Source organism: Hippopotamus amphibius, chromosome 2 (genome assembly GCF_030028045.1).
Source record: "Hippopotamus amphibius kiboko isolate mHipAmp2 chromosome 2, mHipAmp2.hap2, whole genome shotgun sequence".
Taxonomy (NCBI): Eukaryota; Metazoa; Chordata; class Mammalia; order Artiodactyla; family Hippopotamidae; genus Hippopotamus; species Hippopotamus amphibius.
In genome coordinates, this window is record NC_080187.1 from 10,022,256 (window position 1) to 10,048,049 (window position 25,794).

The 25,794-nt window shown below is 38.2% G+C and overlaps 1 protein-coding gene across 4 annotated transcripts in view; it reads right to left on the reverse strand.

Moving 5' to 3' along the window:
• The window catches only part of PBX3 (PBX homeobox 3), a 221,324-nt gene extending 196,883 nt beyond the window's left edge, over nt 1–24,441 (reverse strand). The window contains exons 1-2 of one of the 4 annotated variants that reach the window (XM_057723575.1): nt 24,138–24,441; nt 23,123–23,196 (exon numbers count right to left, since the gene is read on the reverse strand). In XM_057723575.1, the coding sequence (XP_057579558.1) occupies nt 23,123–23,196; nt 24,138–24,337 (274 nt within the window). In that variant the 5' untranslated portion in view covers nt 24,338–24,441. The remainder of the gene's footprint in view (nt 1–23,122; nt 23,197–24,137) is intronic. The other 3 variants (XM_057723578.1, XM_057723574.1, XM_057723576.1) reach the window with 3 other exon arrangements.
• Nucleotides 24,442–25,794: the final 1,353 nt, after the last annotated feature.

Below are 25,794 nucleotides of genomic sequence, written 5' to 3' on the forward strand. Positions count from 1 at the left end.
TTTTAGCTAAATAAGCATTGAAACTTCTCCCTTTGGACAGAATGAAAAATTTGCCTATAATTAAAGCAGGAATTGTTAACTACAAGCAGTTAAAGTTTACAGCATTGTTTGACAGTTGCAAAGATAAGCCAGTAAAAAGCCTGAGATGCTGTGTCTACCTGTACTTCCCACACATTTGAACAATAGTGTGATATCTCTTAGCATCATAAAATCAATCTCAGATTAGGTAATGAAATATGCACCAGCCTTTTCCCAGAACCTTTGACAAATCACACACAATCCTAAATCTTCATAAATCACGATTAAAGACAAGTATATCATCACCAACGCATATATCTTCCCAAGCCTGACCCAGAGACTAATGAGAAAAGGCCTAGACTATCTCATCTGATTAATTAATTCAAAATGTCTGCTGTTATTCAAATGTGAGGCTGGTATTATTTGAATAACACTTGACAGCAGTGCCTGAAGATATCATTTCTGATTTGTGAAGCCGCTGCTGCATAACTGATGATAGTTTATGAAAATGTTCCAATGAAACTGCTTTTCTTGGCAAGACTGTAAAGATTTGCCAAAGAGGTGGTTCTTTTTTTTGTCAGTAGTTGATGTTGCTAATGTTGTCAAATATTTCCAAAATACATAGTCTCTGGAGTCTTTTTTTCTTAAATATTGCCACAACAGCAGCTTTTCCACCTTCCAAGTTTGATTTGCCTGAACACAAAAATGCTTCACAGAAGCTCTCTCTCCTTTTTAAGGATCTAAACAGCACCTTCCCAGGATTTACCAAGTCTCTCCAACATGCTTCTCTCTCTTTTTAACAAAAAGGGTTTTAACACTGAACTGGAACAAGTGTGAGCACCTGCATTTGGGAGAGATTTTTTTCCTTACTGAATAGTATTCCGTCTTTATAGAATGTTAGAAGGAAGACCAGAAAATACCTTAAGGTAATATAATGTTTTTTTCATTGAAAATAAAAAAATGAATACTTTTAAAAGCCTAAACACTGTTTTGTCCTTCAAAAATAGTACAGCTCTCTGGTCAAAATATAATTTATGGAGTTAAGAGAACCTCGAAATCAACATTATTTATGTTTGGATACACTTTTTATTTTGGAGATCTTTCAACAGTTCATACTACACATGGCAATATCTGGGCATACCATTGGCAGATTCTCCAATTTACAGGCCTAGGGTTATTTCTGAACTCAAATTCTCCTTCTCGGCTATTCTAGCAAAGAGCATAAAGACACCTCAGAGATATGTTAAATACCTTGCAATGTGCACTTCCCTACTTTTCAAATTTCCTCTTCCCTGACACTTAAAATCTACTTGCTCCTAGAAGCCTTCTCCATGAACAAGTCCCCTCCATTTCCTCTTCTATACATTTCATCTTTCAGTACTGTGAAGACAACATAATGCTTAACCTACGTGATGGCAATAAACACAAATTATACCAATTTGATTAAACAGGCCAATTCTGCTTTTAAAAACACATTTAGGGAGGGAATATGGGGATGTGTGTATAAAAACAGTTGATTGAACCTGGTGTACCCCCAAAAAAATAAAATAAAATAATAAAAAAAAAAAAACACATTTAGTTAAATATTAAAGCTGAACGAGACCTCAGAAATCACTAGTCCAACTCTCATATTTTGTAAATAATCACTCTGTGCCTTGCTCAGGAATCCCAGGAAGCTTAGGCTAGATCTGTGTGGAAAACTGTGACTCAACCAACATACATCTATTTGGCCTGTCCTTTTTACTTCTATGTGTGCAGTCAAGATTGAAGATGCGGCCCACTTTCTAAGGCCAAAAACTGTCTTACCTTTGAAAATATTCAACAGAACATCATACTTGTATAGGCACTTAATAAATACTCCCAGAAGACCATGATAAGGACTTAGGGATGTATTTATTCTGCTGCCTTCAGGAGTAGCAAACAAAATACCCCTTTCTTTTCAGATAATCTTTCCATACAGATATTTTAGGTGAAGATAAAATAATGGACTTCACAAATTCAAAATTATTTTTACAATACTAAGAGATTACTGTCCTTTTTCACTGTGTTGACATTTGCTCTGATGCAAGTCAGTGGAACCAAACTGTACTAGCAGTCATTGTATTCTTGACCACCAGGCACTGCAGTTTAAAAAAAAAGTCAGTTGAAGTCAGAATGTCCTTGATGAAACAGTAAAAATTATTAATTTAATTATACTTTGAGTACATATCTTTTTAATATTCTGTGTGATAAAATAGAAATTATACACAAAGCACTTCTGCTGCATACTAAGTATGAAGAAAAGCACTTGTACAACTGAGTTGTAAGCTGAACCAGCAGCTTAACCAAAAAAAAAAAAAGATGGACAAACTATGGTTATTTCAACATAGATATCTGGCAGATACTTTTTGGAAAATGACCTAAGTAAACCTGTTACCTCAAGGAAAACAACTACAGTTTTGGTGCCAACGATAAAATTCGAGCTTTGGTGAAAAAAATTAGAATTTTGAAACATTTGTGTCACCACTGTGAGTGTGACAGCTTCTGAGTACTTAAAAACTTCTCTGATGAGTTTGGTGGTAATATTAACAGATGTAATTTTTGGATCTTGTGTAGTGAAATGTGTTAACATTTAAGTGGAAGATACCTGTAACTCAGTGAACCACTATTTTCCAAATGACCAAGATACAATGTTGCAAAATCATGCATGAGTAGAAGAACCATTCAAAGCACAAACTAGACCAAAAGATTTTAGTGAAACAGAGTAGAAAAGTTTATTAATATGTTTTCACACTTGAACTAACCTTTAAGAAACTACCACTGTCAAGTTTTGGTGTAGTACCAAAAAGAACACCCACAATGATCTGAATAGGCTATTAAAATACTCCTCCCTTTTCCAGTTAAATGTGGGAGGTCAGATACTTCTTCATATACATCAACCATATGACAACAGACTGAATCAAAAGCAGATATGAAAATCCAATCACGTTCTATTAAGCCTGACATTAAAGAGATTTACAAAAATGTAAAATAATACCATTCTTCTTACCATTTTGTTTTGTTTTGGAAAATGCTATTTAGAATAATATGGAAAGAGTTGATAACTATAAAAATGCTTTTTAACCATATGATATCACTTATATGTGGAATCTAAAATATGACACAAATGAACTTATTTGCACAGCAGAAACATACTGAACAGACATAGAAAACAAACTTATGGTTACCAAAGGAGAAAGCGGGTGGGAGAGGGATAAAACAGAAGTTTGGGATTAGCAGATACAAATTACTACACATAAAATAAACAACAAGGTCCTACTGTATAGCACAGGGAACTATATTCAATATCCTGTAATAAACCATAATGGAAAAGAATATGAAAAAGAATATGTATATATATGTATGACTGAATCACTTTGCTGTACACAAGAAATTAACACAACACTGTAAATCAAATATACCTCAATAAAATTTTTAAATGCTATTTATGTTAACATGTAACAAGTTTATGATTTGTATATTAATTTAATATTTTTTAAATTTATTTCAATTTCTAACACAATATATATTGATAGACATTAAACCCACACAAACAAAAATTCTGTTAAGAGTATAAGGAGATCCTGAGATCAAAAAGTTTGAGAATCATTGACTTTCTTCAAAAGTCGTCATATAGGAAAGTTTAACACATTAAATGCAGTTTCCTACTCAAGATCACCTACTTAATTTATTTATTACAAGAACTGTATGTATTTTAGAGAAATTCCAGTATGTGGCAAGACTTGAATCCCTATAAAGCACCAGGGAGCAAAAAGAGCTGCCAATAAGACAAATTCCCTGCCCTACAAGGAACCTATCCTACCTAGATTGTAAACCAATACAAGTCAACATATACTAATTGCCAAGTAAGTCCTTCAACAACTCATGTCAGATTTCCTCCTTCCCTTTTTTCTTCCCTGTCCTTTTTTTCTAGGTCTACCAGCATCTGTATCTCACTGCTAGCTGGCTCTTCCCTTTCATGCAATTATTTTATTCCATTCTGCTGATTCTTTCCCTTGAATACAGCCAAACACTCAATAGACTCAGAAATCACTGATACTCTGAGTAGTTTGTAGAACCACTGGTAAGAAAGTAAAGCCATTAGGCTTCCAAGAAGAAAGTGGTCTGCAGTTACAAATTAGGACAAAATATGGTTTAAAAAAAATCTACCTTTACAAAAGTGGTTCTTAAACTTAAGTCCATTCTCCATGAAGGGTCCATGAACAATTTTTAAGGTGTGTATAAACTCCCTGGAATTGTATTCAAACTTCTATGAGTACATGCATTTTTCTAGGAAGTGGGCAGTGGATCCACTGCTTTCACCATATTCACAAAGGAAGCTATAACCAAAGAAGATTAAAAACTCCCTGCACTATAGCTTTCTGGAATACCACAAGTGCAGATACTTGTGAGAGGCAGTTATGAACAGACTTATTAACTGTTAGACGGAAGAAGCTACAGATATTTGAATCATATGACTTTTAAAAAATAAGGACAAAATAGGAATAAAATTTTCATCAATCAAATAGTCATAAGTTTTCCATGTCTTAATGATTTTCATGAAACAAAATATTTGGCGATTAGTTTATTACTAACAAATGAGATTTAGACATATACCTTAGCTACAGAGCTGCTATCTAACTTACCACTTAGATAGAGCTCACCAAATTCACTAGTCACTTGAAATGGTCTTTTGGGAGAAATGAGAAAATCCGTGACAAAATTACTTCCAACAGCCTTTCATCACAAATATTCAGGGTTTTGTTTTTTAACTGTTTCAAGTTGCTCTAAGGGTGACAGTCAACAGAGCAAATGAATACCAAATATGATTTTCCAGGTTTTTCCACCTGATGAGCGGCAATAGATCAGTGGCTGGTTCAAAATGGGAAGTATATAGCTCAACAATGACTAATGCAGATAAGTTATGGGATTAAAACTAAGTCCAAAAGGACAAAAAAAACAATCGCAATTAAGTCAATGATACCTTACTATATTCTGCGTTCCCCCATCATGCTAAATTTAAAACTAGCACTCCATTTCAATAACTCATATTCATAGCACTTTTTTAATTTAACTAATCTTAAATTAATCTTTGTACTAGTCAAATACATGTGACCAATCTGTCACCTTTGAAGATAATTATTTAATTTATCATTAACTTAAACAGGGATTTCTGTACCTTATAGATAGAAAACTCAGTTATGAAAGTGTACAGTCTAAAATGAATATAAATCAATCATTATGACAGAAGAACTTATTTGAGAGTCAAAATGAACAAAATATTCTGTGTCAGCAAAATGTCTCTTGTCAAAATCTACTCTTTAAAATTTGACTATAATGTACTAAAACAAGTGTCCTTCCCATCTCTGTAGAGGAACTGGTCTTAAATCATCCTAATTCAAAACTACTATTTGGAAACACACAAATATATCCTGGCCATGAATTAGATTATGTATTATCCTAACTAGCTTTAAAGTAAAAACTTGAAAGGTGAATATTCAACTCCAAGCATGTTAACAAGAGTTTCACCACAGATTTTTCTCTGTTTAGCATAAACATTATTATTAATGACAGTAATAGGAGAAGTAAAACATATAAATTATTTTACATATAATTTGCATATAAATTACTTAAAATCCAGGTAAGCAGCTATGGCAGTTTTCTTATATTGTATATAGCTGTTACAGTTAAGATAAATTTCTATATAAGGGAGCAGAAGAATGCAATATCACATTTACTATATTCAGCAGATATACAACAAATAATGTGTGAACAAGGCATATACTTATTTAATTAAAAATAAGTTATTGAGCATGTTCTGTGTGAAAAGAGAAAAAAAAAAAAAAAGACAGACAGATCTGCCCTGTAGGAACTTACTGTCTCTCTAGGACTTAGAGAATGGAAACTAAAAGAAAAATACAGTCCTTCCAATCCTAAATTAATCTTTGTAGCATACTGCTATCAGTACTAACTTAGCCCAATGCTATCCAGTGATGAAATTTAAAGATCCTGAAAACATTAAGATTTTTGAACTATAATAAGAATAAGCCCTTCTCAGTGAAGATAAGTAAAATCTCCCCTTATCTTACCCATTAGGTCATAATTTAATACTGCTTCCCCACATCTTACAACCCAGATAGGTCATTCTCTTTTTGTCATAGCTTGTTACTTCAATAATCACCTCTAGATTTATGATTCTGCACAACCCACATGTACTACCTGGAAGTTTAAAAGTGAATAAACAAACATACAAAAAAGTAGGGATAATTGGGAATGGCAGCACCTGTCCCAAGTTTTAAGACTAAACATATTTTCCAGTTGTCTATTTCTAAGAATGTGCCTGCAAAAGATTTATAATAATACACTAACAATAAAAATTCTTAAATGCAAGAAAAAATCTGCTATTATTTGTACCTATTACCCTTCAATTTGTCTCCTGCCTTTAAATAATGTGTGATCCCAGTTTATCAGTGACCATACTATACTATCAAATATCAGGGAGGGTGTGGTATTTTAAATTTTATATGAACTAATTTCTTTAAAATACAAACAACTTTAAATGATACCATTTATGAGAACCTATGATCAGGTTCAATGTCTATAAATGTTTCTCCAGCCTCCATAAAAAAAGGTAATTACAGGATTATCAATCTAGAAATAAGGCTGTTTTGTTTTACTTTATTGATTGGATTTTTAGATAGTTAAAACTCTGTGGCCTTCAAAGTAGCTGTCAAGGATCCCATATCTAGGAAACTAGGCAGGGGTAATAGAATATCTAGAACTACCAGTGCAAAGAGAGAAAGTGACTTTTCCAAATTTCTTTTTGAATTATAATTATATCTTAATGTATAGAGTTCTAAAAACAAAATATGAAAACAGACCTAAGTCTACTGTAACTGTCCCTGAAAAACAAACCTTTGCAAATAATCAGCAAAGGCAGCTCAAAGCAATGATCTAAAACTCTAATATCCTAAGGTTCCAAGAATCATTTCAGATCTTAAAATAAAAGCTTTACCTATGAAAAATGTACACTGTATTTCTAACTAAAAACTGAAACTTTCTGCAAAACAATATTTTTCTTATAGCATGTAGTTTCCCCCAAAAGGCGATAAACTCTATTCTTGCTTTGTGCCTTAAGACATAATCTGCTTTTATCCTTTAGCAAAATATGAACCAGCTACTAGGCTGACAATGCCAAGAACCATGACAAAATGGATTATTAATGAGAAACTGAACTCCAGAACTCTATTAATTTATGTCTTCCTGTCGGATCCAAAAGATATATCAGCCTTCTCACTCAAAAGAAAAAAATGCCAACACTGTACTTTGTTTTAAAGTTCTCCACAGATGAAGAATTCATTATCCAAAGTACAGTTGTGTTATTTCAGGCTTTCTTGTAGAATAAAGAATCTTTATCAAATGGCTAAGAAAGCTGCTGACAAGTGCAAGTACCTTGCAAAATATATTTACGTCAAACATTCACTGAGAAAAACCGGAGGAGGGGCAGAAAAAAGGTGAAAGCCCCGGCAACATTCCTGTCCCCATCCTGTCCTAGCAGTCTTTAGAAAACCAAGCCCTTTTGATTCCAGTTACAAAATGGTAAGCAGCATTAATACAACTGCATGTTTGTGGGCTTTTTTAATTCCTAATTACACTAATTATTCTGACATGAAGGGAAATGATCTAACAAGTGAAGAGAAGAATGTGTGATTTCTTTATGCATAAACAACAATGTTTAAGTGCCATAAAATATCCTTTTAAGCTTTCATTAAAAAAATCTAATCTATGCTTATCATAATATTTATGAAATAAAAAAAACAGAGAGGAAAAATTGCTATAATGTACTCTGTGTGACCTCTGCTTTCTACAGAGAATGAAAACAGCCTTTTGCTTTTCAATCCCCATCAAAGTGGAGTAAAAGGAGGGACAGCGTTCCCGTGCTCACTGCCATTAATCATTGCTTTCTTCAAGCAAGTGCGTATTAATTTCTGTCATCCCAAACATCATCGAGTATTGTTACAGCACCGTTCACTCCTCATTCACCACCAGTTGTTACCAGTTTCCCTACACTGAGCAGAGACAGGGTGAATCGTGTGGATTTCAGTGTTAGAGGCCTTTATCCCTGGGGTGCTGACACCAATTAAGCCATTTCAAGAAGAAATGAGAACAGGCCCAACCCTTCCATGTAACAAGAGCTTGCACCTAGCTTTGGCAGGTTGCCATTTTCTCTGGCTTCACACTATAGAAATACTCTTCTCCACATCCTTCTGAATGATTCAGGCGGTTTACATGTAATGGGTAACAATATCTTTTTGTTCATTTCTTCAGGCTCAAATTTAGCGCCCAACATAACCTAACACAAAAAACTTGGATAATCTAGATGGTAAGCTGGAAAGATGAATGCTGTTATCTACAGTATCATTAAATTCAGGTTAGGAAATAAAAGCATCTATTTCCTTTAATCCTGTGACAAATTTATTTACGGCATTTGAAACAAAAATTAAAGACAGTGTGGAAGCTACTATTGCTTTTCTCAAACAGGGTTAATTGAAGATAAAACATTTTATTCCATTAGTTCATTAACACTGCATTTGCTGAGAGAATTCACATACACAGGAATATAAACCAGATACTTCTAGTATTAATGGCAAAGTTTGTGTCCAGTTTAAAGAAGCTCATTATCAACACTGTACTGATATTTTCTTTCTTTCCGAGTCTCCGGTCAGGCACTAAAGGCCATGTTGTGTAGAAGGTTACCTCCAAGTCCAAAAAAAAAAAAAAATCTGCTCAAGTGAGTTTAATTAAAATCATTTTTGCATCACTAAATATAGCGATCCATCAAACTCTTTCACAGTATTGTTGATTTTTTTGACCACTTTAGATCTAATCATTCTCCTTGTTTTAGACATTTACATCTGCTTTTAAGTTTTTATGGTTGCCTGTTGGCAGGCAGCAAAGTGGAGCTGTCGATGCTACTGCAGAATAATGCAAGGTTTGTTATGAATTAAATATTAGAAACCTTAACACAGCGGCCAATAAGAATTATTTGCCTTATTAAAGCAGCAGAAGACGCTGATTAAATTTTCATTGCATTGCAGTCTTTTTCCCATTTCTGCTTTCAATTCATCATTCTAATGTATGAAAGGCTTGCGGAATAATGGCAGGGGGACTTAATTTCTAGAATGCAAATATAGCAAAGAAAATACCATAAATACCCGCCCAGAAAACATTAAACAGTCAGTTCTAATTAAGTGAATACTAAGTAAATATTCTCTCAAAGGGAAAAAAATAACTCAAAAGTCAAGAATTCAAGAAGGAAAGCACAATTACCTGTATTACAAATATATACAGAAAGACATTGTGAGTGAACTGTATTTTTTTGGAAACTGCACTTCTTACAATCAGTTAACTCCTTTGCAGGCCTTAGAGCACTCTAAAAAAAGGGAATAGTTACGGTTGTACTCAGCTTTGCATAGTTTCTGAAAATTTAATAATTTTTACAAGAAAAAATGACAACAAGGGTAATAAAACAATGTGTGTAAAGTAGCGCTCAGCAAGAATGGCAACTAACATTTCTGAATTCCTACATTATGTTTTAAATTTACAACATTTACTGTTGCAAATATATTTAGGGAATAAAATGCCTCTGCAAAAATACTGTAATTGTATGTCCTATACTGAAGGTTGTTCACGTTTCTGCCTTAATGTGAGGAAGAAAATGAACTTCAAGTATCCATTTCCCCTAGAGAAAATCTCTTCCTTGAAACTCTGCAACTAATGAAATGGGGATCTATAAATAGCAGCATCATTACCATGAGAGCCTCTGCTCCGTACCAGTCTCTGCAGCTGACCCTCTTTATACTAATAACTACCAGACTTCAGTCTCATTCCTCTATAGGGTGATCAATATTGGGACAGTTAAAAATGTGATGGAAATTTAACCCACAGAAATGGTATTTACTTATCAAATTTCCTAAAAACATGCAGTGCTGCCTATACTTATTACCTTTCCACCCAGACTTTACTCAAAAGGTGGTTTCTGGTTATTGTTTTGGCTTTTGAATTTTTTTTCTTAACTGCGATGAGTGTGGCTCTGTACCTTTTTCTCTAACATTATAGAGACGTGCATCATGACAAGACAAAGCCATAATACACCTGAAATGCTCCCTGCTGAATCTCTCTCAATGAACCTCATTAAAATGGTTACTCCATTCCAAATATTATCCACTGAAGCATTACTGTAGTAAACTCTTGCTTGAATTGTTGAATACAGTGATGGATAAAAATCAGTGAGCATTTAATCAGTAAATGTAGTGATTTGGAACGATGTTTTACTCTTACTCAAAATACAATATTTTCAAATTCGATAGATCACTCTAAAAAGTTAACCAATATGTAATATCTCCACTGGCTGTAAATTAGACCATAATAAAGAATGTAGCTCAAGGTTCTAGATTAAAAAAAGAAACTACTTATTAGACCTCTATAGAATACACTATTGCTATGTATAATTTATTGGCACTGAGATATTTATGTTGCACTTCATTAATGGTAAATATTCAGTTACATTTGCATCTCCCACATATAAAGAGCTCAATTGTTCACTAATTTCATATCTCTTAAAATAAATATGATAAAACGTTCCAGTGGGTGGATGAGTTTAAAGCCTTTTATTCTCAGTGACAAAATTATTGATGACAACATATCATAAATGGCACTTCCTCCATACACACATGTCACAAGAAAATGTAAAATATTGGTACAGCTGCACATGTAGAACATTTACTTTTTAAATGAAAATATAACATTTCAACATTAAACACAATGTGGCTTAATCAAGAGAATATATGTGAATTCAAAGGTGACATCAAATTTCACACATGCTTAACTTCAAATTCAGTGTACTTGTAGGTTCTATATGCACAGAAAAATGTAATTAGCCTAATTTAAACACAAAAGGCTGGTTCATTTTGGCACAATCGGATACACATGTGCCACCGAGCTACTCACTAATGTTTATGTTTACCAAGTTATTGTTACCGTCCAATTAAAACTATGAAATAGACCACAGAAATTTAAACACAATCAATTTGAAAAAAATGTTTTTAAAAATATACTGCAGACAGCAAAATTCAATTAGAGCTATACAAGATGCTATTATTCTATAAATTTCACAAAGTGAACTTGTCCATGCTTGCAACCCTTCTATTGAATCATTTGCCTCTCCGACACCTAAAAAACTAGGACTGAAATACAGATAACAGTATTTACCAGCAATGAACACGTGAAGCACAAAAGGAACCCATGTGTAAGAGTCAAATCACTTAAAAGCAAATAATCCCATTGGAAGCCTCAGAGAACTGAAATTTACAATTTAATAAAAACAGGAAATCTGTATCTGCTTTTTTTTTTTAAGTGAAAAATACTGAGATGGACTTTAAAATAGAAAGTAAACTTCGAGGGTCCTGAAATTCAGGCACAGAATAATTTCTTTTGTGTTGCCATCTCATTTCAATGATCCCAATGCAGAACAAACTGCGTGAAATAAACAGTTCGGATAGGTTGAAATGGGAGAGTTGTAGAGTTAAATAAAGCAGATTTGTAAATGGCAGGATACTTGCAGCAACTACGTGGTTCTTGCTCTGAGGCAACTGATGGAGCAGAGCTGCTCAGCGGCACTTGACAACAGCAGTGCTCCCACAATTGTAACCCTCAAATCCAATCAATCGTTGCTCTTTGCATTTCAAGCAGCTCCTGGCTGCCACTGCCTGAAGATAACTATTTTACCACCTCTGTCATGCCTAATTAACAAGTCAGATGTACAATTTAGAAATTTTGCAATTAACCTGCTAAAATATTGCTGGAGGATGCTAATTGTTATGCCAGTTGCCATAAAAGCTCATTTGCATAACTTATGTGTGAAAAACAATTATGAGCCGCGTTCACAGACGCGGTCCACAAACTGCTCCTAGCTACGGATGAGAGGGCCACAAAAACACTTAATTCATTGCCCACAAAATTATGTTCCCCCTTTTCTTAAACAGCATCTGTTTTGTGAAGCTATATTCATAGAAAATCCCCAAATCAACAATTAGAAGCATATGTAAATGTGCGATTACAGTTCTTTTTCTTTCATTGACAACTTCTCCTTTTTTGCTTGCATGAGGAGTAGAGGATGATATGATAAATGCCTCACTGTTCCAATTCCCTTGCACAACAAATAGGAAGTACATTTGGCAGTGCCAGTGAAACTGCCAGCCCACCAGCCAGGAGGAAGCCATTCTCCTCTGCTCTATCTAGTCACTGCAGCACCATCACTAGAGGCCACTTTAACAACAGAGAAGCTAAAGTCAATTGTTTCTTCAGTGAATAGGCTTCTGTTCTCCAGCATATATTTACTGAGGCATTTAGGGCAGATTTTTGCCATTAAACTGAAGTCTGTAAAACATGGTTGTCTACAAATATTTACACTAGTGCTGACCACAGCTCTGCTGCCACTCAGTGTCACTTTGGACCTGATCACATTTTTTTACGCTCAGGTTTTGCCATCCTCCTTGAATCATCAATTTCCACTACTTCCTTGGCCCAAGCTGAGAGATTCTGCCGCCACCTCTGGAGCAAGGAGAGCCTCGGCTGCCACTCGCTACAGGGCTGTGGGCAAATTACTTAACCTCTGAGTGTCAGTTTCCCTCATCCACAAACTGTGAATTAAAACACCTACTTTGGAGGTTGCTGCAACTTTAAGAAATGTCATCTGCATTATATGAATTTTTTCTCAAAAAGAGTATACTACTTTTTATACCTCCAAGTGTGAATGTTTAATTTTTTTTAATGCATTAAAAGCACCTAGCACAATGCCTGGCACACAGATGGTACTGTGTGAATGGCAGTAGTTTTTATTGCTATCTTTATTAAATGAAAGAAATCTTCTGAAAGGGAGAGCCTTGTCTTTCCAGTCTATTGCATTAAAACTCAGCAAATTATAACTGCTTAAGGAGGAATAGGTTGAGAATTTCTATGGCTTAGCCATAAATTCTAACATTCAAAATTGAAAGGGAAAACTTTATGAGAACAACTTATCCTTTTCCTTACATTACAGTGGTTGACAGCTACCTTTTTTTAATTGGAAAAATGTTCATATTTCTAAAAGAATTCACTCACAGTATAGCAATCAATTAAGTACAAACTTCAAACTCCCAATTTTCAAGTTAAAACAAAGCATACATATTGATTACACTTTTGGTCCTGAAAACAATATTAGATATCAAGCCAATATTTTGTAAATTAGAAATTTTAAAGTGACATCATAATCATGGTAATTAAAAAGTCATAATGATAATCAGTCAAAAAAAGAATTAATTGGTTTAATATGTTAGAAAGTATAACATTATTAGACTGATTATACTGAAAGGAAGAGATATTTCCTTTATTAAACACAAAAATGTCATAAATTCAGGTAAAACAAATTAGTTCATATAACACAGAGACGGAATAGAATTTATGTTTATAGAGTCTATCATTTCATTTCCAGACATTCCGTTTCTGTACTTGGTTAGAGTCAAAAGGTCAGGAACCAAGAAGTCAGTTAAGTTCCTAGGGATATCCTATCTCATCACTGCTTTAACAAGTTGTGAGCAGGAGGAAATTCAGACAAGCGAAGCACCCATACCCCATACACAGTTAAAAGAATTTCCTTCATTTTTTTCCTCTACTGATTCCAACGAAGAAATATGACGAGAAAAACTGGAGGGTTCTCACTTATTTGAATAACAAGTGAAAATCTAAAAATATCTTCACTGTATGTTATTACCAACTGTATCACTGGGTTTTATAGTGACAGCCCTGTGCTATAATTTCTGAGAAAACCTCTACATAAAGCTCCATAAACCCAACCATTCCTGTAATGTATCGCCTTATCTAGCACACAATCATTTCAAACACAACTTTTCATGTTAGTATAATTTGTTCAAAAATGGTAATAAATACATCCATGTAGCCAGAGAAATCATTCCACAATCTATTGTAACTTGTTCTTACCAGTACTGACAGTTAATCCTCGACCCAAGATCCAATGTAGAATATTCCAATATTACTTGGTTTAATTAAAGATATTCATTATACACATACCTTTTAATGGACCGACACTACCAATCAACATTATAAATAATCTGGGCCAACTGCAGAGTAATATCTGTGAACAATTATCACAAAACTAAAACATGGATGGCTGTCAGTCGGTGGCAGAGTTCTTGCTTTCATAATAAATATAAAATCAATTTCCTGTTCTAGTTCCTATTCCAAGTTGAAAATGATATATCTGACTATGAATTCCAACTACCTGCATCCTTAGGGTTTTTTTTTTTTTTTTTAAAAACAGAAGAGAAAAGAAAGAAACTTACGAGACCACCTAAGTCAATTCTTCCTCATTTAAGGGCACTTGGATAGTAAAGGTTTCTACATAATGTGCACATATGAGCCTGCCATTTCACATATATATACATTTTTTAATGCTGTGATTTTCCCATCGAAAGCTACTCAAGTATTTCAAAAGCCCCCCCAAAATTCCACTATAAACTCCAATTTACAAAGGCTTAATACTTCTGAAAGCCAGTAGAAACCTTTTGTTTAAAAAATAATAATAGGCAATTTCAAAAGCTTTTTGTTTCCATTTCAATCAAAAATATCTTCATATGTTTTAAATGAAATTTTGCAAGTAATCTGAGACTAATGAGGATTCACTGATTTAACTAGTTCAGGGAGTCTGAGAAGGGAATGAGAATTTAAAGTAACCAAGTATTTCATTTAGAAGAGCAGCGCATGTGTAGGTACACTAAGTCCTCTTCACCAAGAAATGCAATCAGGACTCTTGTCTCAGGAGAGACTCTCATCCCCCTCTCTGTGTGCACATTCCTGACTCCCATTAACATTAACAAGCACCACACATGCACACGGAGGAGATGCCAGCCTCGGTAGTGTGTATGCATGGCAGCTGTGGTGACTAAATAATCCATATGGCTCTGAAGAGAAGTTATGGTTTGTTGGGTCTAGAGTCACCGCTACAGTGGTGGAATTCAGATACTAGAAGCAAGCCTCAATCTGAATGCTTGATCCAAACCCTCTCCTGTCTAACCACACCTCAGACTGTAGTTAAGCTTGGGTTTGGAAATTCTATCCTTAGCATGGTTTATACAGGTAGAAGTTCCATGTTTGGGGAAATCTTAATTTTTTCACAGGCCAAGAGTTCTGTCCTCCTCCCTGTCCACCACTCCTATCCCAGCATTCACTCATGCATTTTCCCACAAAATATAGGAAATCATATAGTAGTTTTAGAGAGAGAAAATCAAAGGCCAGGCTTAAACTGCAAAGCAAAATCAGAATCAAGTATGAAACTCCATATTCAACATGAACATCAAATAATACAGTAATCTTAACACAACAGATATATGCTGAAATTGTAAATTCCACAGGTTGTGTAAAGGGCAGAATTTAACCACTAATTCCTCCCAGCAATCAAAATTAGGTGCTTAAGTCAGAGCCTTAATGCTCATTTAATACAGTTTCCTGAAGCCCGATTCAACTTCTTCATCCTTTCCTAATGAAGAAAATATTCTTGTGAAGTTCAGTTTAGTGAAGACATCGGTGTACAAGCGCATACACACACACGTTTACACTTCTGAAAAGAAGTGATAACAGTTCACTAGCCTTACTGCCGAAATTGGGATTTAGGAAAAAAAGACTAGATGACACAAAATTCTTAGGATACTTTCATATACAGAGAACTCAATGAAAACTTCATAATTGTTACCTCCAATTAGGTCAATTAATATTCAGAAAAATTCTGTAACATTACATTTAAATAATCATAGGAGGGGGAATCCACCAATGTTCTAGAAGCGTCTCTAGACCTTTCAATCAATTTTATTTATATGTAAAACCAAGAGAAACTTAAAAAAAAAAAAAAAAACAAAGCTCCTCCTGATGCTAAAGCTCTCAATTTACTGACAGGCAAATGGCTTCATGCTGCCACTTAATCTCATTTCTTGCATAATGCCCTCTAATTAGCATATCAAAGTGAATTAATACTTCTAGGGCATTAGCAATGGGGAAATCTGCTCCAGGCTCACAATAGCAGTTAAAAGAGAGCCAAGAAATCCTCAAAAACACCACAAACCACTTTGCATTGCAAAACTGTTCAATTTATTTATCCTCTCTCTCTAAACACTTTTACCGCACACTGTTTTACTACTGTTCACCAAACAAAATGATAATTGCCAAAGTTACCAGCATCTGTAATGCCTGTTTAGAATCTTAATTTAGATTATGTTGCAGATAATTTCTATATGCAACCATTTGTTCCATTATAAATGTTAATATAGAGACAGTGGAAATGTTGACATTCTCAATTAGTTAATTTGAATTTGAAATAAAATTTTATGGGATTTTAAAATTTATGAATTTTTTAATGTAAAAAGCCACCTGCTGGACTCTGATGCCTAAGAAATATGCTTTGAAAACTGATGTATCACATAAAACAAAACAAACAAACAAAAAATCATTTTGCCATAACATATGTTGAGTCTCCCAAATAATGGTTTAAACATTGTGAGGAATCATCAGCATTAAAAGGATTACATTGTATACCAAGTTCTCACTAATATGATCACACAAAAAGGGTTATTGTTCAAAACAGCTTAACATTTGCAAAGCACTTAAATTGAAGAAAACAAGTACAAAACTTTTAACAATTATTTTTATCCATAATTACTCTTAACTGTTTTCAGTTCTAATGAGTTACTATCATGTAGATATAGTCAGTCAGAAAAAAAAAATGCTATGCCAATTCAACTTTATATCCTATCACACCAATTTTTTTACACGACATACTCAAATTTAGTACCAAAGCAAACTACCATTACCATAAAAAACTACAAACATCTTATATTTATGGAATATGTCTATTTAAAAAATAATAATAAAGAAGAGATTCTGGTTACTATTCTGCCTACAAAGGGGGTAATTAGAATTCAAGTGTTGAAGATTAATGAAATTTATTTTTAACTATGTTCTGTGTCTAAAGGCATAAAGAGATGGTTTATTTTTTCCAGTGGCTCACTCAAGCATTTCCTACTAATTTATTTGCTAAATGTAAGACTATCACATAGCCATGATAGCAATTTGTGTGTCTGATTAACTTCCATAACTTTGTAAAAAATCTTTTAGCCAGATCTAAAAAACTATGACCAATTCACCCTACACAGTGATATACATTATTTATTCTCTTCATACATAAAGACTCAAATGGCCTACTGAAGTAGAGCAAATGCTTGAAAAGGTCAACATGGGAGGGGGGTGTGCAAGCTTTGTTAGTCAGTTACTACCTAAATCATGCTGATCACACTGATAAATGGCTAAAACACAAGCCTGCTGAGAAAACAAAACTTACTTCTCATAGTGTCAATACTGAAATAATAAATACCTAAAGTTGTTCACGTGTACATAGAGGAAAAATAGTCTAAAAGTTCTTATTTAACTTGATATGTTCAGTGTTGACATGTTAAGTATTTATTCTGAATAGATACCTCAATGGTATGAGTACAAAATAAAGCGATGACTGATTTAGGGTGTGGTTCATGAAAGCCGGTTTTCATTCTTCATAGCCATACTTCACATAACTTCGTCCTATACAATGCCACCATAAACTATCAAAATATACATAATCCAAATAAGATGTTAAATGTCTTGGAAATAGCCATTTACAAAATTTGTAAACAGAAATCTAAAAGTACAAGCAAAATTAATTAAAAGGAAAAGGATCCTAACATGAAAGATATACACAGATATATTTTATGAAAGCCAACGAACCTCAATATGTTCTCTGAGGCAAGGCAAGGCTTCCTTTGTCACTGTATTAAGATACTTCTGATTTGGAATAAAATTATGTAAGTCAGTATAATAAAATAATATAGTAAAGTTCCAAATAAAGCCCAAAACTACACAAATCTATGATAAAATGAAGTCCACTAAAACTGAGGCATGAAAGAATTACTTGCACAGATCAAGTTAGTATTGACAAGAGAGTTCAATATCCTTTTATTGGGAAGGAAAAAAGAAAAGGTGTTGGAAGACAGGTCCATACTTTTAAGATAATACCTGCTTGGTACTTTTCAAAGTTCCAAACCAGAAAAGAGGTAAGGGTTTTTTCCTAAGTTTTCTATGAATATATTACATGTATTACCTTCTAAGGATGGGAGAGAAAGAGTAAGGAAAGTTGGAAAAACATCACTCTTCTATAGCCTCCCTTAAACCTTCCTTTAAAAGCTCCAGTAAGTTAAATGAATCTATAAAAATAGAAAATAAAAAAATTCTTAAATTGCTTTAAGGAAAAATTTGTAATAAAGCAATACAATTTATGATACTTCCAAGATACACTTTGTATTTTTTCCTCTTTAATCATTTAATATTTCCAGTGTAAACAAGCCATAACATCTAAAACTGATATAAAATTTAAAACTTTAAAGGTCCATTAAACTTTGCTTCAAAATAATTTTCAAAGGGTGGGAGTTACTGAGAACACAAGATTGGTCAAGTGTTGCTAACTGCTGCAGGTGGGCAATGAGTTCGTAGGGATTCAAGTTTCTCTTCTCTCTGTATATTTTTACATTTGAAGTTGTCCATAATAAAAAGTTTTTTAAAATTAGAAAATAAGTTCACAAAAACACAAAAATGAATCACGTATGGAACAGTGCATTTGTTTTTAAAACTTTGGAACAAATAACTATATTGGAAGTATTGCAAGAGCAACTTAAAAGAATGTACGTGATATACACAATAACATTTAGACTCACACATGACAATTTTTACCCTTTCTTGTTAAATTTTCTCTTGATGGAATATTTGGGTTTTATACACTGGGAACTGAAGAATTACATGGCACTGTACAAAGAAAAAAATGAACAAATTTTTATATGGAAGCATTAAAAAAAAGAAAAAAAAGAAAACAGACCAGAAAAAGAAGACGCCATGTGTCTCTAAACCTTTAGGTTCTGAATTAAATAGAGAGATGCTGACTGAGAGTACTGCCCTACCCCTCTGAAAGCTAGTGACACTTAGAGCAGTAAAGATAGAAGGTTTAATTATATATATGATATTCTAAATGCATAAAAAAACTCACACACTACCTTCTTGATCCAGTTTTGATATGTAAAATCCTTATGATTCCTTCTAGGGAGGGTTCCTTTAAAAGCAAAGCATTTTTAATAGTAATTTGCTTCTTCTCCTTAAACATAAAAAATACCTCAACCAGCCCAACCAGGCAAGCAGGCCTTTCTCTTCCCCTGCGGACACCTCCTGCAGTAGAGAAGTTCATTAAGTTTTATGATCTTCCCAAGTCAGTCCTGCTTATAAGCCTCACAAAGGCCACAAATCTGGCAAACCATCATGTATGCCATTAGACATTACTAGTAAATGAACGCTATTTAGGGTTTGTGGTGGCAATAAATCAGAGTTTGGTTGGCAGCTATCAACATGGAGTATTCTAACCTATCATTTAGAAAGTAAAAGGTTATATGTTGATTTTTTTTAATACACAATATTTTTTAAGAATATGACAGATTATATACTAAAATGTTGAATTTTCATTTTAAAATATTTTTAAATACATTTTTTCTCAAAAAGAACCATTTCATTCATTCAAAATCTCATAATTAAGGGTTCTGGAAAGAAGACAGATTTATGAGAATGGAATCCTCTCACAAAGTACTTCAACAATCAAGATTAAGGTGGCCAAAAAGATATGAAGAAATGCCCCCAAAGACATATGTAGATGAGGAGACCTTATAGCATCTCGAATATTTAATAAGAGATAGATGGTAAAATATGGCTTAAAAAGAGAGAGGCAATCTTAACATATCAACAATTATCTCACTGGTTGCTTACTTAGTTTAAAATGGACAAATAGCTCATTTTAAAGCCTGTAACTTTCGATTGCTTTCAAAATGCATAAATATCACAGTTCAACAATGACAGATATTTCTGCCCCAAAATAACTGTATGATAAATTTATAAAAGAACACATTTTCAAGAAAAAGCAAGCATCTCATAGTATACTTTCCCTACCTCTGAACAAGAAAAAAATATAATTGTGGTAGATTACCCATTTATCTGTCAGAAGGGAAAAATACATTTTCATATTTGGTAGGAGGGAAAAAAGATGTTTTCCAAACTAAATCCCTCATGTGCATCAGAACTGGCAGTATTCACTGCCTGATCAGAAACCTCAAAATCTACTGGCAAATCTACAAATACATGGATTTTTTTAATGATTTTGTCTTATTTTATAAAATGCACAACTGAAATAACATTGTCCACTGAAGTGACAGCTTTACCCCCCACCTCCCCACTAGTCAACCCCTACCCCTCTATTATGCAGAATTGAGTCATCACATAACGTTCCCAGTTACTATTACAAATGACTAGGTAAACTTTCTCTAGGTTATGAGAATTAATCTTTGGATACTACGTGATTAGATTTAATAAAATGATTTAAAGAAAAAGCATTATGCAATATACATTATATTCTACAGTGCTTATTTTATAAGTTCATGATGTTTCCAAAGCATGACTGTGGGAACAGATGGGGGGGGCAGGGGAGCCTGGAATTTGCTGCCCCAATTTCTTTGCTTCGGTAACACTAATGTCTACACAGCTGTTTTATTTCAAACTAAGGATTCTGAGTCCAGCGTCCCTATCTCCTTCTAAGACTAGTTTTGGAGAGTGAGGTGGAGCTATGGGTAGTATGGGAGAAAGGAGAGGAGAAAAAGAGCTTCACCCCCATCAATCATTCCGTACTTAAATCCCATGCCTCTCGAGCTTAGAGAGGCTGGCAGGAAGATGCCTTTGCCCAGACAGCCGCCTTTACTCTTTGTCGGCTGTTGGCTTTTTACAAAAGAGATAACGTGCAAACTTGGATCCGCTGGCCAAAGCACAAAAAAAGAGGATCTAATTTACAAGTTATCACCGAAAGCCTCAGAAACAATTCTCAAAACACAAAAATTTCTTTTGCCAGCTACCTCTTGCTTCTTAAACATCAAGCGCCCTACCAAAGCTCTCTCTGCCAGTAATTCCAGACTCTGAAAAGACTTGTTTCTTTTTCGTAACTCACCTTTGACATGAGGTTGACTATACTTTCCTTTCAGAATGGTGTAACTAAGTCTTGTGCAAATAAGCAACTAGAGGACTTATGCTTCCTAATTGAATTCTGCCTGCTGCTAAATGTCTAAACAAGAAAAGCAGTTTGCTGGGTTTGGTTCTCAACTAGCTAGGCCAAAACTTTAAAAAGGCAAAAAAAATAAATACAAATCATGAGACGGGGGTGAGAAGGGAGGGATATCAATCCCCTCTCCCTAGTAATATAATGCCGTATAAAGTTGAATCAATCTTAATATTCACAACATAGTCAATACCCCAGTGCTTAGCTGTCAGCAGAAACTGAAGTGGAGCCCTGATAGCAAGAAAACCCTTGGACGTTAAGCAACATAATTTACTGAGAATTATGCACTTTTAAGCTTCTAAACTAAGAATCTTCAAGATTTAATGCTTGATGTCTTATTTTATAGTCAGATAAAAATTATCTACCGTTTTAAATCACAATGCTTTCTAAAGGTCGCTAAAAATCAACAGAGTAAAAGTTAGTAATTTTAAATGGTTGTGATTTTCAAAATGTAAAATATATCTTAAAAACAATCCCTCAACATTAAGAAACCATGTATACTATGTGAAAGAAAAGCAGGGAAGGCACTCTTTAAGGCTCTCAATATTTGCAGTTAATTATGGTTTTAGCATATATTTTAATAGACAGCAATAACCCCTCATCTTTTACTGATTACTTTTAGGATCAGAATAGAATTGCAGGGTGAAAATCTGTTTAAAAGGAGGGCAACTCTCCTACCAAGTAACAATTATATACAGTGTGCTATTATTTGTACACTCAATTCAAACACTATCACATTTAACCTTTTAAATAGATTCACTTAAATATTGCTATACCCTGGTCTTTAACTTTCTCTTCTTTGCCAACTTAAAAAATGGAAACTTTATAATACTGTATACCCAACATACATACACACACACACACACCAAGAGTAAAGCTTGTTTAATGCACTTGTTTGCCATATACAAGGAAGATAATGCCAAATACAACCTAAAACATCTAGATTAAATCTCTAAATCCACTTGAGTTGCTACTATCGCCTCAAGACTAAAATATCACCTCAAGACTAAAATATCTTCAATTTTAAAAAGTCTAACAAGGAAACTAAATTGAAACGAATTGTCAGAAATTTGTCTAATACGTACTTGTAGTTTTCATTCCAGCACTTCTGCAAAAGCTGTCTCCTCATATATTCCCTACCTTGAACACTTCAAAAATTGTTCAACCTGCACCTGTGGACCTTTTTCTACTTCATAAAATATATAAAGCATGTTTACAATGTAATGACTTCAAGCATAAAATTTAATAAAAGTATTAATGGATGTAATACATTGTATATACCTAAACACATCATTACCCTTCCTGCTTCTTAAAAGTAGTATTCGTAACTAAAACACTAATTCAAAAATGCTACTGGGGTCTGTTCAATTGCATCTATTCTTCTATCTGTGGAACTGAAGCTTAAGGCTAAGTAAAACAAAGTTCGGGATATGCTTCGGATATGCTTCTCCCGGGGACTCGGTCCCTGGCATCCAGTCTCCCGTTGCTCCTTTTAAAAACTGACATACAAACAAGGCGAAAGGAGCAGGGAAGGGTGGCTGGCGCTCCCGGCCCCCTCCCCACCTGCAGCCAGGGGTGGCCTCCTGGGGACTGCAACCCAGCCCCGTCCGCATCTACACTTCATTTTACACCAGGAACGGAATTAAGAAATCGACTCCAGATTTATTGCAGTTTTTTCTCAAGATCAGGAGGTGGGAAGGAAAGAATGATCAAAGATGGCGGTGCCCAAAAGCAGCAGCTCTCAACTGGAGAGTCGAAGGAGTAGCTCGGACCCCACCTCGGGGGTCTCCAGGCCCACCGCGGGGCGCAGCGTCTTACCTGTTTTCTCTTTGATCTCACACAAGACGCTGAAGAGCGCGGGTTTCATTCTGTGACAGTTCAGGGCATGTTTCCTAAAAACCAAACAGCAAAACACAAAGGTATTAGCATCACCTATGGAATAATATGGCGCCTTCCTTTAAGTTAGACTCAAGATTTAATTCCGGCCCCCTATTTTGGAAGGTTCTTTTGAACCATGGCAAGTCAACAGAAACTCAAGTTGACTAGTTAGCTACAGCCGGCAAGCTCCGGCGGCTAAAGCTCCAGCCCGAACGAAGCGCGACCCATCTGCCCGGCAGGCAGCAGCCTCGGCGATCGCCGGGCGCGAACCCGCGCGGGGAGCCGCGATCGGGGGCAGACAGCGACGACCCGGGGGAGGGGACGGCGTGGAGGGGCTCCCGCGTCCGCCCTCCGCCGGGGGAGCGGGCGCGGTGCGGGCCGCCGGCCGACTGCGGCCAGCGGGCGGTGACATCTCGGCAAAGTTTGCGAGGCGGCCCTCCCTTCCCGAGAACTTGGCCGCCTGCGCCCGGACCCGCCGGGGAACCGCCCATCGCCCCGCGCCCGGGCTGGGGCGGCCGCCCGCACCGCGAGGTCGTCCCGCGGCCAAGCGGAGCCTGGCGCCGGGACTCCGGGCCGAGGAGAAAGTTGCACTTCCCTCAAGCGCGGCCCGGGGCCCGCTCGCGGCGGCGTGCAGCCGGGTCCGGGCGGGAGGTTTGAATCCGCGCGAGGGGGCCGGGCTGCCAGAGGGCCAGACGGGGGTGGGGCGGGTGAGAGAAACCCACAAAACCCACGCGGCACCAAGTCCGTCCCGCGCCCCGAGAGCAACTTTGCCGACTCCCGCCCGCGTCGAGGGGCGCGGGGCGCGTCCCCCCGAGGCCCGGGCCGGCGGCCTGTTTTCGGAGAAAGTTCCCCGCCCGGGCAGAGGCCCCTGGCCCCGGCACCACCCGGGCCCCGACTCTGCCGCGGGCCCGGCTCCCGCACACACACAAAAGATGCTTAATGAGACGACACCAACTTTGCTTGCGCCTCGTCCAAGCTCTGGTCGGTGATGGTCATGATCTGGTGGAGGATGTCGCCGATGTCCTGCTTCCTGCCGTCGCCGTCCGCCCCTTCGTGGCCGTGAGGGGGAGGCGGCAGGGCCATGCCCCCCTGCACCGAGTGGCCGGCCAGGTTCACCCCGGCCAGAGTCTGCAGCATCCTGGATTGATCGTCCATCCCGCCGCGCGCGGGCGGGAGCGGGCGGCGGCGGCGGCTGAGGCGAACGCTGAGGAGGCGGCGGCGGCGGCGGCGGCGACGAGGGAGGAGAAGAAAGAGGGGGAGGGGGAGGGGGGAGGCGGCCGCGCGCTCCCCGCCTGCGCGGGGAGGGGGCGACCGGGCCGGCGGGGCCCGCGGCTGAGGCGGTGCGGACTGGAGCCCGGCTTCGGCTTCCGCCGCCGCCGAGGCTGAGGAGAAGCGGCGGGCGGAAGCGCCGGGCTCCGCGGCGGTGGCGAGGCGGAGGCAGCGGCGCCCGCTGCCCTCACGCGGCCGCCGCGCCGCCTCCTCGCCGCCGCGCGCCCCGCCGGGTGGCCCCGCGCAACTTGCTCCTCAGCGCCGGCCGAGTTGCTGGGACGCCCGCCGGCCCCCGCGCCAGCCTGCACACTCCCCTCCCTCGGCCGCCGCCGCCGCCGCCGCCGCCTCGGCCGGGAGGGATCCGAGCCCCGGCGGCCCCGGGGGAGGGAGCGGAGGCGGCAGGCGGCGGCGGAGGAGGCCGGCGGGAGGGCCGAGGGGAGCGAGGGGGGCGGAGGAGGAAAGTTTGGGAGCGGGCTGGCCGGCGCGGGGGGGGCGCGGAGCCCGATGGAGGGCCCCGGCGGGCCGCGCGCCGGGCGGACAGCAGATTGATGGGGCGGGAGAAGTCGCCGCCGCCACAGCCGGAGCCGCGCACCCTGCCAGCAGCCGCCGCGGACCGGGCTCGAAGGCCGCTGGGCTGAGGGATTGACAAGCTGCCAGTGCCACTCACTCACTGCAGCCCGGCGCCCGGGGGGAGGGGCGGGGGAGAGCGGGAGGGCGGGGGAACGCTCTGCACGCCCCGCCCTCGGGGGCGGTGCGCGCGCTCATTGGGTCCTGAGCCTCCCGCCGCCGCCGCTGGCACCGCCCCCGGACTTCGGCCCGGCCCCTCCGGCCTCAGCGCCCCAGCGCCGGAGAGCGCGCCACCGTATCCTCAAGCCTCATCCAGTTCTCTCCCCCCGGGTTGGACCTCCCTGGCTCGCAAACGTTGTGCCCGCACCCCGGCTCCTGCTCCCTAGTGTTAGCAGTCATGGATGCCCAGAGTTGTGTACGGGACACAGGGCAACTCGCTGCAAGGCCAACCATGTGCTTCCCCGCAGCGCCGTGAGCTTCACGCCTCGGACAGCGCCTGGTACACTTTCCCGCTCTTCCCGTCGGGAGGTGGTATCCTCGGGGTACCCGACAGCCAGTCCCAGGCCAATCGAATCGCTCTTGGAGCCGAACGGGGCGGGACAGAGGCAAGAAAGGGCTGTCCCTATTGGAGCGTTCGAAAAGTCCTGGGCAGAGGCGGGGACCCAGCGGATGGTGGCCCCGCCCATCCCGCGATCACCATAGTAGCCGGGAAGGCGCTGCTCGGAGTTGGCGCCAGCGCTCCGGCCTTGCGCTGTCCCTCAAGAGGTGACCAGGTA